General features: G+C 41.5%; 1 protein-coding gene across 12 annotated transcripts in view; it reads right to left on the bottom strand.

Annotated features, from left to right (window-relative positions):
• Positions 1–13382, bottom strand: part of ARHGAP26 (Rho GTPase activating protein 26) — a 452567-nt gene that overhangs the window by 84768 nt on the left and 354417 nt on the right. For all 12 annotated transcript variants that reach the window (XR_015768163.1, XR_015768164.1, XR_015768165.1 and 9 more), the window contains one exon: positions 11895–12033. Coding sequence is in view for 9 of the 12 variants with exons in the window: in XM_088023297.1 (XP_087879423.1) it covers positions 11895–12033 (139 nt within the window). In the remaining 3 variants the exon portion in view is untranslated. The remainder of the gene's footprint in view (positions 1–11894; positions 12034–13382) is intronic.

Below are 13382 nucleotides of genomic sequence, written 5' to 3'. Positions count from 1 at the left end.
GTATGAATCAGTGCAAACTTTCCTTTGCACAAAATACTCATGTCGAGATTTCTGAAAAAGACTGAGAAGCCCAAGACCACCATATAGAAGAGGGCACTCAACACACTTCTCTGGGGTTCAATGAAGACAATTTCTGCTTCACAGGGAAGGAGAGGTGAATAGTTTTACAAACTCTAGTTTGAGGCCAACTTTGCATGATGTAATTCTCTGGATTCACAGGAAACCAAAGAGTATAACACAGCTCATATTTCTCCTGTGATTATATTTACTTGCCCTTAAGAGGACTATGAGTCTATAAATTAAAAACAATACCTTGCTAAAAACATATTAGTTTTTCTAAAATATTATTGGGACTCTTTTTCCTGCCTTACTGTCCATTAGAAAAAGAGTATCTGAGATGGAATTTTCTTCAATTTTCATCTATTCAGTGAATACTTATTGAGTACCAAACACATTCCTAGATAATGAACACCCCTAGGTATTTTATTCAGATGTAAACTAGAATATTTATTAGTAACTTGCACATACTTATTTGTTCATATGTCTACCTTCCTCAGTAGACTAGGAGCAACCTAAGACTGAACATGTGACAGATAAAGCTTTGAAATCACAACTGAAAAAAAAAACAGATAAAGATGTTTTCTTTTATATAACACTTTATCAGAATCCTAACCTCATATGAGAATCTGATTCTATAAATGGGATTTGGGTAAAATTTTTAAGAACTTATCTTCTGTTACAGTATTACAGACTGGCTTTCTCCATGAGCTAAGCAAGGAACACTGCTGCATATGGAAACTGACATTTGTCTTAGATGAACCCACACGAGAATGAGGATGGGGTGGACAATGAGAATCCAACCCTGCCTGGCCTAGAAAAGCCACAAAAATTAAATGGGTGGCAACCCCCAAACTGAAGTCAAGGATTTCTAGTATTTCATTCAGTGGAGGTCACTAGAACTCTTTTTTAGGAAGTAAATCCTTTTTGAGATTCTATTTTGACTTATATTTAGGTACTGCGAGCCTTACACATATGGCAAAACCTCTAACAAAATGACAACAAAAGCAAAAGATCAAGAAAAAGTGTCCTTTGTTCAAAAAGAAAATACAGAAAAAAATTAATCATAAAATTTCATAGTTTTGCAGTCAAGATAGCCAAATACGCATCTAAAGAGTCAGACTCTTTACCAGTATGCCTCGATGGGCCACATGATAAGGAATTCTGGAAACCTGGCACTCTCGGACTATAAGATCGCTACAGTTTTATTGGACATGAGACCTCAAATAGTGAGACTGAGAACGTCTAAGGTGGATAGGCCTCTGAGCTGAAATGCTGACAATCCCTATTGAGGGTGAGCAGGACAGTGAGAATCATTCCAGAGAAGAGGTAGAGAGTAAAATCAACAGCAATTCAAATGTTTTAGTGGTATGGCAAACTATACCGAGACAAATTCTAAAGCATTTTGCATGAATTAAGAAAAAAAGAGAACATGATTCAGTAATGTCACTCCAAACAGGGGGATCTTTGTCAGGTGGGCAAATGAGTACTTCCCCTAACAGAAAACATAATGAGAACAGGCAGCCTAAAACACTATTTAAAAAAAAAAAATTAAATTAACCAAATCTTTCCAATACCAGACCTGGACTTCTTTGAGACATTGATGATTCAAACTAGCTCTGGCATCCTCATCACAAGGTATAAGAAAGACTGATGGCAATTACATTGCTGAAGAAAAGGAAATTATAGGCTAGGGAGGGGACTGAAAAAGAAAAACAACAGCAGCTATGAGTCAAAGCAAAAGGATCATGGAGAACCACTTAAATGACCAAAAGAGAAAGAATGCCTACAACTCAGGAGTACTCCTAAACTGGATGAAGTCAGTGGGGATGCTTGCCTTCTTCAAACATGTTTGTCAACAAGAATCTCTCTTCTTTTTAGTCACAGAAGACAAGAGCTCAGAGCAAGGAAATGATAAAATAAATCCCCTAACAAATGTAAACATGTATGGGTAAGTGATGAATGTTTTCATGAACGTAGTTTCTATGAAGAGTGATAAACTAGACGTGGTCCTAGTGCTGAGAAATGCAAACTACTCGGGGCAGGGGCACGTATGCCCATATAGAACCCCTCGAGCATCTGTTACAGTGACCTGAGAGGTCAGCATCAGTCACGTTCCTGGCACCGGGCCCGGGCATAATATACACTAAAGCTCCATGAATGGTTACAAGACAAATAATAACTAGAAGGTGATAATAAGCAGTGAAAATGTATTCTGCTAGCACAGAAAGAGGCAGTTCCAAGTGACTGAATTTTCCAGGTGCTTCATACAGGGACCACTAATATCCTTGAAACCAAAGTAATGGTTACAGTGGACAGAGTCTGTGTTTTTTGTACAAATCAGGAGTGGAAAAATATGTCTATGCAACCAAATCACTGCAACTAAAAAAAGAAAGCCACAGAATAATTTTGGTGATATTGTACTTGTTCTGGGGGTTGCCATGGAAATCTGGGAGCTAAGCAACTTCACTTTCCATATTTACCAAGTGACTCCTGCTCACTCTAATGACAATCCCTCCCCATCCCCACACCCCCCATACAAAAGGCAGGGTCTCTGTTTATCACAGAACCCAGAAGCAGGGCCAGGAATGCACATGCAAAACCAAACTGAATTCACATGTCTCGGCAAGCCTCAATGCTCTGGCCCACTGAATACACAGAGTGGGAGGATAAATAGGAAACACAGACTTGCCACGTCACTTTGGGGGAGGTTTCCCACCACGCATGGACGTCTGTCAGAATACGGGCTAACATCATCTTTCCATGATGTCTGAGACTAGCTGTCAAAAAAAGGGAAGAAGAAATGTTCTTAAACAGTAGCTCATGATGCCTCACAGAGCCCTAAGGAGGGAATGTGCTCTCTACATGATCAAACAGGGAGGAAAGGGAGTTACCAGACTGATGGAAGTTCTGCAAAGACACAGGCTTTCAACAAAAAATATTAAGACAAAAGCAAAATACCCAGAGGCTTTCCCTTGCTGTGGTAGGGAGAGAGGTGTACTTTCTCCTGCTTATTAAAGTTTTGCAATGAAGTCTGTAATGTATCATCCTGACAAGATAGGATGATAATAGAATGGCAGCTTAATGAATTTTGCAATAAAAAATGATGAGTGCACAGCAATTTCTGAGTTTACCATCTCTGGGAAACACCCAAGTACATGAGAAGCTTGGGATCAGACTTTCTGAAGCAATTTTTTTCTTTGTAGTTTTTGTTCCTGATAATAGTGGCGTGCCAAGCCACACTAAAATCTGAGGTGGTATGATTTCATGTTGACCCAGTGTCAGTCCCTATGATAAAAATAATCTCAAAAAGCAGTTTGAGCAATGTGTTTGGGCACATAAAAACAGTTTGGGCAATGTTTCAAAAAATAGTCTTAAAAAAACAGTTTGGGCAATGATGGACTAAACAGTGAATTGATAAGTAAAAAATGTGGTCAATCTGTTGTTTTGTCCATAGGACATACTACATGATATTACAACTTTTGGCAGGTCGTCTTCAACAAAAACTACCAATTTTGGTTCCATGTAGAGTGACTCACTTATTTCCTACTCATTGTGCTCATAATAACCCTTCTCTTTGCAAAGGGAAAAAAATGCCAATAAAACTGGATTTCACGAGGGAATGGGGGAATCACTGTGCCCAGGACAGGCCCAGGACTGAAATGATTCACAGGAAAGAAGCGTGGAGGCACAATGGGGAAGACCATCCCCGAAACAACACCATTTCAAAAACCACAATGTAGAAACGAACCTCTACATAATGGTTGGACAGGGAGTTGAGTGATCAGAGTTAAATAGGTACTCTGCTACTTATAACATAGTCTTCTTTTCCAGCTGAGAACTTGCTTTTGAGTAGGGATGTTGTTCCTTGAATTTCTGGTTCCCAGGTAAGTGAGGGAGTCCACTACAGATTGCTTATATTATTGCTCATTAAATATTTTATATATATATATATATATATATTATTTACTTATTTTTATACCATGACTCACTGCAAAATGGGCTTGAGATAGTAAATAAAATGTGTGAATAGGTAGTTTGTTTTTAATAATGTAAAAATTAGTCACTACATAATAAATATGCATTCCTCTCTAATTTAGAAAGTACAGAAAAGCATACAAATATTCTATATGCATTTTGTTGTGGAAATGTCTAGTCGTTTTTCTATATATAGAAAAATACATATATATACTTTTCTTTTAACAAAATGGTATAACACCATAACAATAATGAATTACCTGCTTTGTTCACTAACTGATAAAGCCAGACACATAAGACTGTAATACGCTTTTTTTTACATTTAATGATCTACCTTGAACTTTTTTCTTGCCATTAGCTTTCCAGGGCATCATTTTTTAAATGGCTTCATCAACTACATGGTTTTCAGTAACACACGGTAACTAAGCATAATTAAGCCAAGAGCCACATGACACCTTAGTCTGTGCGACAGTAAGATTCCATGTGGATAAACGTGTCGCCTGCCAAAAAAAAACAGGTGTGTCCAGAGTACCCAGGACCTGCAGAGGCAAAACCTGAGAACAGGCACGTGCTGCAGCCTTGAGTGCTTGGAGAAAGGCATTATGTAAGCCTCTGAATAGTATGAATTCCCAGTTATTTTTCAACAAGGAAGACACAAATGAGAAGTATATGAGCTGAATTCTTAACCTCTCACTGGGTCTGTCTGAGAGAGGGTCCAGGATGAATTAAATGCACTAAAAGAATTAATGAGAGCTATAATCCCAGCAGCTAGTTAGTGTGATCCATGTAAAACAAAGCCCAAGAATCTATTCCCACCCCCCAGCCCCAGCAATGCTGTACAACTCATCCCAGCTGCCGATGAATTTGAAGTCAAGCATCAAATCAGCTCTCTCTGGGGCCACGGTGACTCTGCGTTCCCCTCACAAATGGGCCTCTTCTTTGGAATCTGCATGATCCAGAGGTGGAATATTTCTTTAGTGAAATGTAATGTAAAACTATAGTCTGACGATAATCATCACAGTTGTAGCCAAAGTTTATTAGGTGCTTACTATGTTCTAGGCCCAGTATCAAGTACCTGACATACACTTGCACTGGCTCACTTAATCATGTAACTGCCCTCCAAGGAAGCTGTTCTTAGTGGCTGATTTTAGAGATGAGCAAATGGAGGTATAGAGGTTCAGAAAGGGAAAGTAATGCACTCCAGGTCTCAGGGCTGCTAGGTGACAGAGATGGCACTGAAACAATGCAGGCTGACTGCAGAACCCCTGCTTTCAGCCACCATACCAGGCTGCCACACACCTCAACAGAGTCAAAGAGTTGTTCTGGCAGTGACAGAAATGAACAACCTTGACTGTTTGCCCCTTCCCCCAAGCCTGTGTGTCTCTCACTTTAGCTGGCATGCACATCACCAGAGTGTTTTTAAAAATACAGATGCCTGGGTGCCTGGGTGGCTTGGTCGGTTAAGCATCTTGATCTTGATTTTGGCTCAGGTCATGATCTCAGGGTCTTGGGATTGAGCCCCACGTCTGGCTCCACACTCAGCATGGAATCTGCTTGAGACTCTCTCTCTCTCTCTCCCCCTTTGCCCACCCCCCCCACTCTAATAAATAAATAAATCTTTAAAAAAAAAATACCGACACCTGAGCTCTAGTCAAGACTTCCTGATTCAGAATGTACCAGGGAGTACCTTTCTTCTAGATATACCACTCTCATTTCTGCTATATGATGTATCCATGTGGCAACCTGGAGATCAAATGTGATTGCCCTTGCTACCATTCATCTGGCAGCACAGTTGAAAACCCCTGTTCCAGCCGTTCTGAGGTGATCACAAATGAGAGTGACTACCTGGGCCCAGCACATTCAAGGTACTGCTGAATGCATACTGCTTTGTGCATAGTTGGTGCTAGATTTGGAGGGGCTGCTGCCTGCTGGTATGCATATTGAGGAATCCAATCAAGATGGTTCAAGTGCCCCCATGGCACACTGGATGGATGCTAGGACAGACGGCTTTAACTGCTTCTGTAATTCAGTCTACTAAGATTTTCACTTCCATGGCTGAGGAACTGACACAGACACCCCTTTGGAGACAACGTGGCATGGGGAAGGGACATCACCTGGGTACGAATTCCTCCCAGCCCTTCACCAGTTGTGTGACTACTTAACCTCTGGAGCCTGAGTTTGTCTGTCTGTGAAACGTGGTTACTAAGAACCTATGTCACCAGGTGATGGTCAGTTGTGAGAATGAAGTAAGATAGTAATGTGCTTTAGGCTGCTTGGCATGTTAGGAGAGGTATAATAATTTTAATTTTTATTGCTGTTCTTACTGAATGAGGTTCAGATCTAACTTGGTCTCAAAGTTCTTCATCAAATGCATTAATTTATCCTTCCACACCAGCCCCCCACCCACCTCTGTCTCTTTACAGGCAGATTGCTAGCTTATTGAAAGTTTAAACTCCGGGTACATAAGCAACACTGGAAACATTTTCCCTTAGAATTAAGGTTGGGTTTGCAGGCTAGGTCACAAAAGCACATAGAACCACATCTCCTCGAGAACAACCCCACAAGTTGAAACCAGTAGGCAGAGTAATCACTGGCTAATAGTACAGCTGTGAGGTCAGAAAAACTGGGTTCAAATCTACTTCGTTGCTGTGTGATTCTGAGTACATTATTTGATATAAATTTTATTTTCCTCCATTGTCCCAAATGGGGACAGCACCTGTGTCATGTAATTGTGAAAATTAAGGGAGCTGTTGCTTTGCACGGTGCTTAGCATGAGAAACCACTTGATAAATTATGGAGCCATATACATTAAACATACATTTAAAAATTGATTTCTAAGAGAATGTTTTCTAAGTACAATTTGGAAACAGATCTTTCCACAATCCTCAGTTCTAGAGACAAGAGCTACCCGAGCTACCCTCTGCTACTTATATAAAGACTATTCCATGTTCCTTCTGTAGACAATCACTGTCATCCTTCTCTCCTGTGGACGAGACTATGACTCATTTCCTTTAGCATCTTACTCAAAATTCTACCTCTCAGAAAACATTTCTTGACCAGCTATATATAATTTGGATATCGAGTCCCCTCCTCACTAAAATATTCAGTGGTTTCCAAATGACTTGCATTCGTTGCTGTGATGCTTTTTAAACCCTGTATCTCCCTCATAATTTCCTTTCTTTTTTTTCACAAAGTTTAATCTCAGAGACTGCTCCCATTTCATTCCTAGCCCCACTTCTACCACACATTGATTTGTCTGAGGAGCCACATGCTGCCCTGGGGCTGACCGAAGTCCTTACCCAGCAAAGAGCAGGAGAAAGGTCTCTTTCTGGGAAGACACCACTGTCATCAGAAAGACATCTTTACCTTTAGGCAAAGGGAAAATGCCACCTGGAGAAGATTCTACTACTATCCATAGATTGAAGCTGAAGAATCTTATGGAGGTACCTGGGACACAAGTCGTCTATGTACACAGAAAGAAAAACACTTCTGGAAAACAAGACACACATCCAGGAGCATCAGCTATTATGTCACATGCTTCCATGAGCCTGAAGTGGAGGTACGAAGACAGAAGACTGAGACTATGAATTCCCAAGGTGACTCTCAGGAGCTTCCTCTCCTGAAGAGGGAGGCGATTGACAGCCTGAGGCCAAGCACGTTGGCACAGACTCATGTCTATGACAAAAGAATGGGCTCCACCTTTAGCACAGAGCAGGGACACTGCAGAAAGGGGAGAGAAATTTCACAGGTGGGAGGTAAGATGTCAGATGAACATTCTTTATCTTAATGGTTACATATTTATTTTAATGTATACTTGAGAATAACATGGTGAGACCATCAAATTCATGTTTTTAGAGATTTTACTGAATAGGATGAGGCCATGTAAAGAAGTGAGTGGCTTTAAAATTAATTTTTTTTGCATTTCAATAATCCAACTTTATTAGACTGAACATTTACTTCAAAAATGCAGAAGAATCATACAAAATGAACATACCTGCACATAATAATCATAGCTGAACATGTAAAGAGAGAATGATCTGGTATTACAGAGAAGTAATTCTCTTCTCACATAGAATGGGAACAGGATAATTAATAGCCTGAAAATCACAGTCAAAGGAGATTAGTGAGACTACTGAGGTCAGAAGTGATGCAAGTTTTCCATACAATGGCCGGCACCAGACTTCACGACCAGCTGGGCAGGGTGACTTTTAGCCAGCATATCCAGAGAAGCCAGAGCATCACAAAGAAAAATTCTCAGAAATTTTTTTTTCCAGCTTAAATATTCCCTTTGCTGGCATTTTTACCCCATATTTGGGTTCAAATGCTCACTTTCAGGATGTACCTCTAGAATCACTCTTCCAAATAACCTTTGGAAACGTTATATAGAATCTCAGGAGTTTAAACTTCTTTTGTCACAAATGCAATTCATTGTCTCTCCTTTCTTTTCATAGCACCAAGCTTCTCCCAATGACTCAAATTTCAAAATTCCACATTCTTCTCCTTTGTTTCCTACATAAAACACATTGCAAAATTAATTTTCATATTCTCTTCTTTTCTCTGTGTTCCTCCTGCGATCTGCTTTCTTTCAGATTCTGTCAAGAATTGGTAACATAATGTTGTAGGAAGACCATAGGTTTGCAGACAAATAAACCTCATTCTGAATCCATTGCCTTCTCTCTGTTATATGATTCTGCAAAATAATTTCATCTTTCTAGGCCTCAACCTTAGCATCTTTAATAAGTACCAAGCATAGCATAGCATTAAAAAATGGTTATCCTGGATACATGTGCCATCATCATCTAACTGGTCTACAGGTTCGTTTACTTATTCTTTAAAAAAAGTGTATCAAGTGTCTACTGTAAACTAGAAACTATGTTATGCACTGAAACTTTACAAATCAATTTAAAGAAATGTATTAAATGACAGCATATGAGTTATGTGTTTGTCAACCAAAGAGTGAATGAAGGTTTATGCAAATGATTCAAGTTTGGAAGGAACTGAGCTAGGTGTCGAAAGTTCCCTTAAACTGAAAGCGTCACCTTACAGAAATACACATTTTTTTCTTTTTTTTTACCCACAAATGACCTGCCGTGTTTATTTGTACTTTAATTCTACAGAGTAAACTCGGCAAAGTGCTTTGATAAAGGAGCCTTCTGTCTTTATCCACAGATGAGACAGAGGGAAGAGTCAGGTGTGTGAAAACGTAACAGTGCCCTGTCACCTGCTCATGTCACAGTGAGGGGTGGCTGGGTTACAAGCTGGGGTGGGGTGCCAGCAGAACCCGCCAGCTCCTGGCCAGTCACCTACCCATCCTGTGGTACTTTCCAAGGAAGCTTGGATATCGTTCTAGTTTCTTGGGGAAAAAAAGGTTTTTCAAAACAAACTATAAAAGTCTATGTATATATGCCTGCCTACATACTTTGCAATGAACACATTTCTTCTTTGAGAAAGGGAGGAAAGCTAATAAGCACCCCTCAAACACCCGAGGTTCCATTCCTGTTTCCAGGGAGCATTTCATAACATTCAGAGGAAAGACAGGCTGCTTCACTGTCTTCTCGTCTTCCATCCTCCTGTCCGCTGTCTGCAGAGACATCGGCAGCTCGTTCCTCAGCTTAGGTCTGTCTGTTCTCACATGTCCTGACCTTCCATCCTCTACCTCGTGTGATCAAATTAATCTTGGGTCAGGATCTAATTGATTTTCTCCTAATCTCTGTCTTCTTTCTAACATGCTCCCAGAATATGCTTTGAGATCCGTTCCAAAGCTGCTTCTGCCTCAGTGTAATTGTCTGATGGGTCCGAATCTACACTGTCCACTGCTTAGCACCAAACGCCAGGTGACTGTGGCTCCCCTAGCAGCGTGAGGAACACATTACCCCACAGGCCAACGCCGTTCTCGTCCATGGTAGATATGGGGAGACCAGCCCTGTTTGTGTTCCCTGCTACACTCAGGGGCCCAGGCCAGGTGCAGACCAAAGTGAGAATGGCCCAAGCCACATATTTAAGAGGAACACAGGCTATTGTTTAAAGGGAACTCAACCCTAGTGCTCACAGCCCTGAAACTGTGCATATCTTCTGACCTAGAAATTCTTCCAGGAATTTAGCTTAAGGAAATGATCATGCCTGTGAACAGATTTAGCTACAAAGATAACAGTAGCTTTACTCATAAAAGCTAAATATCTGAAACAACCCAAATGGTGCTAAATTCACCAAGGTCTAGCCATTTTATGGGACAGTATGACATCTTGAAATGCAGTGATGGTCTGGGGACAGCGAAGATTTGTTTTCAGAATGAAAATGAAGGCCATTACTTCTGAAATACAGGGGATAAAAAATGTTTTTTGTTAAAAAAAAAAGGTTTTTTTGGTGACAAATAAAAAGATGCCAATCCACATATATATTTTCTCTCCTCTTCAAGGCCAAGTGATTCATTCTTCTGCTCTGTATCTTTACTGTGCTTCATAAAGGTTAACAGCAACAATAACAACAACATCCCCCCAGCATTTACTGGGCACTTACTCTGCACCAGGTACCATGTGAAGTAGTCTAATCTGCACAACAACTCTATGAGGTAGAAACTGTTACCCCTGTCTTCCAGAAGAGGAGCCTGAGGCCCTGGGATGCTAGGTGACTTGCCCACGTCATGTGCAGCCAGAGACGGCAGACACAGAACTAGCAGCCAGGCAATGTGGTGCCAGGGCGTGCTCTCGCACCTGTCTGTGTTCCGCAGTCTCTGTGAATGGACTTCTCTCTCCGAGGGTGGTGATCACGGTGACTTACCGCTATCTATTCACCTACCTACTCCCCTCCCTCAACTGTGAGCACCTTACAGACAAGGTCTGATGTTTATATTCCCAGTCACTCGCAGGCAACATGCAAGTGTCAGCTGTGTGAAAGAATGAGCCTTGGTATTTGTGCGTGATTAAACAATAACTAGTAATAATAGCAGCAGCTCTCAGCCAGCAGCCCTTGCCAAGTCCAAGACTTGTGCCAGATGCTTAAATGTAAAATTTTATTTACTCCCTAACAAATCCCTATAAGAGAGGCAATCTTATCCCTACTTTACAGATGAGCAAACAGAGGCTGAAAGAGGGTAAAAGGCTTGCTCGTGTGTTGCTGCTGGCGCGAGAACCCAGGTCTGACGGGACTCCAGGCAGAGCTTGAGCCCTCAACTCCTACACTACACCACTCAGCTGTCTTATTCCAGAAGCTGAAACAAGCCTGAATAGTTTAGGGCCCAGTCACCTGATAACTGCAAAGAACTCCATTCTGACATGAAAAAAGGACTCCGTAAAACTGGGGTGATAACACTGTGCTTCTTGGAACAAAGACTGTTATTCTCTAATTAATTCATCCATTAAGTTCACCCATTTATTAAGTGTCCACTCCATGCCAGGTTCTGTAAGAGGTGGAGTAGCAAGATGAGAAAAGCCAGGGCCTGGCCTCAGAGTCACTTCAAGTGGGGCACGTGACTCACACTAATAAGCATTTAATGACAAACTGAGAAAAGGAAACTGCTTCTGTGGGAGCCGCTAACCAAAGAGGGGCCAAGGCAGTGATGCCGGAGCTGAGCTCTTACTGTGTCGCAGGAGGAAACAATGCTCAGCTGTTTGCCCAAAGGAGATCTGGAAGAGAGAATCCTGCACAGCAAGTGGCCCTCGCCTTTCATTTTCCTCACACTGTTTCCTGTCCTACCCAGGCTTACTCAGCAATGAAAGTGGGGAGGGCCCAGCCACACACCATCCTCAAGGACACACAGGACAGCAGCACACAGAGAGGCTGGAGATGTGCACCCTGAGCAGGTGGGAGGTGGCACAGGACATCTCTTGAGCACCTTGCTGGCCCCGAGCCATGGGACTCACGTTTTTCTGCTGACTGCATGGCGTGGAAGAGCGTCAGGGGCCTCTCGCTGCAGGAAGGGGGCTTGGAGTCACTGCTCTTCTTCCGGGACAGGTGCAGCTGGGCATTGGTGAGAGGTGTATCAGGCACGGTGTTAAATATCTGCAAGTAAAGTTGCATAGAAGGGTTACATGCTGCTGTGAGTGGGAGAGCAAGCCCCAACCAGCACACCTGAAAGCTTGGTGGTATCAAAGAATCAGCAAGAAGACCCGAAAAGACCACCAGCATTAGCTCAGGACTTCATTTGAAACATCTCTCAGAACTGGCACTATACATTTTCTTTCGGAAGTGATTCTCGGAGTTTGCCAACCATTCACTTCCATTTCTAGCCCCTTCTGCCGTCACTTTCACTGGTCCTCTCTCTGTTGTTCTCTCCAGGGAACAAACTGTGCTAAATATAAGCCATTGTCTATTAGTAGGGCTTTGAGTGTTTTGACTACCTTTGTCCAGAACCAGTTCATCAAAACCCTTTACTTTTCTTCACTGGTTCTACTGACCAGTTCTTAATGATTGCTTTGCAACTTTCTTAGAACGTGAAACTGCATTTAAATAACTTTCCAAGAAGAAGCCCAGAGCAGGGCACCAGTTCCTGGTCCTCAGTCATCCTTAGATGGAGACTGCTTTCTAGTTCAGGAGCTCTGTGTCATCTTTGATGCTGAGAGTTTTCTCATTTAAAAGGGGAAATAAAGGCTGATGATAAAAGTAACCAATACTACAATTTGGAAAATGTAGAAAAGCATTAGGAAAAAAAGAGAAAAACTTTCTAATTCCACTATTTAGAGACAACCACTATAAGCATTTGAGTTTTCTTATGCACTTTTTTCTTTTAAGCTTTTACTTAAGGAAAAAAAAAAAAAAAGTAAAGTCCTGGGTAAAAAAGCAAGAACAAAACAACAGACAAAAATCGTGACAATATCTTTTCTTTTTACAGACAAGCATGATGTAATTATTATAACAGCTACACTTACATGGTGCTTACCATGATCACTATAGCCACCACACAATGTCACTTCCCTAGGGATTTGTCACTGTGTGTGTTTTACATGTGGCTCATTCAGTTCTCAGTGACCTGGAGCAAGATGTACTGTCCTCACCATTTATAATAAAGAACCAAGACAGAGATTAGCTGCCTCACTTATAGATATAATTACAGATAACATAGAAAGCTGTATCCCTAGATTTTCTTGATTTCTTTTCTTTTTTAAAGATTTTTTTATTTGAGAGAGAGAAAGAGAGAGCACAAGTGGTGGGGGCAGAGGGAGAGGGAGAGAGAGAATCTCAAGCAGACTCCCCGCTGAGCAAGGAGCCTGATGTGGGACTCGATCCCAGGACCCTGAGAGCACGACCTGACCTGAAACCAAGAGTCGGACACTCAACTGACTGAGCCACCCAGGAGCCCCTAGATTTCTTTTCAAATGCATATAAATGATAACACTAATTCATTCAGTCAA

Source organism: Eumetopias jubatus, unplaced genomic scaffold (genome assembly GCF_037043125.1).
Source record: "Eumetopias jubatus isolate StellerSeaLion01/CBP00866 unplaced genomic scaffold, mEumJub1_p1.0 scaffold_5, whole genome shotgun sequence".
NCBI lineage: Eukaryota > Metazoa > Chordata > Mammalia > Carnivora > Otariidae > Eumetopias > Eumetopias jubatus.
This window is presented reverse-complemented; position numbering and strand designations above follow the sequence as displayed.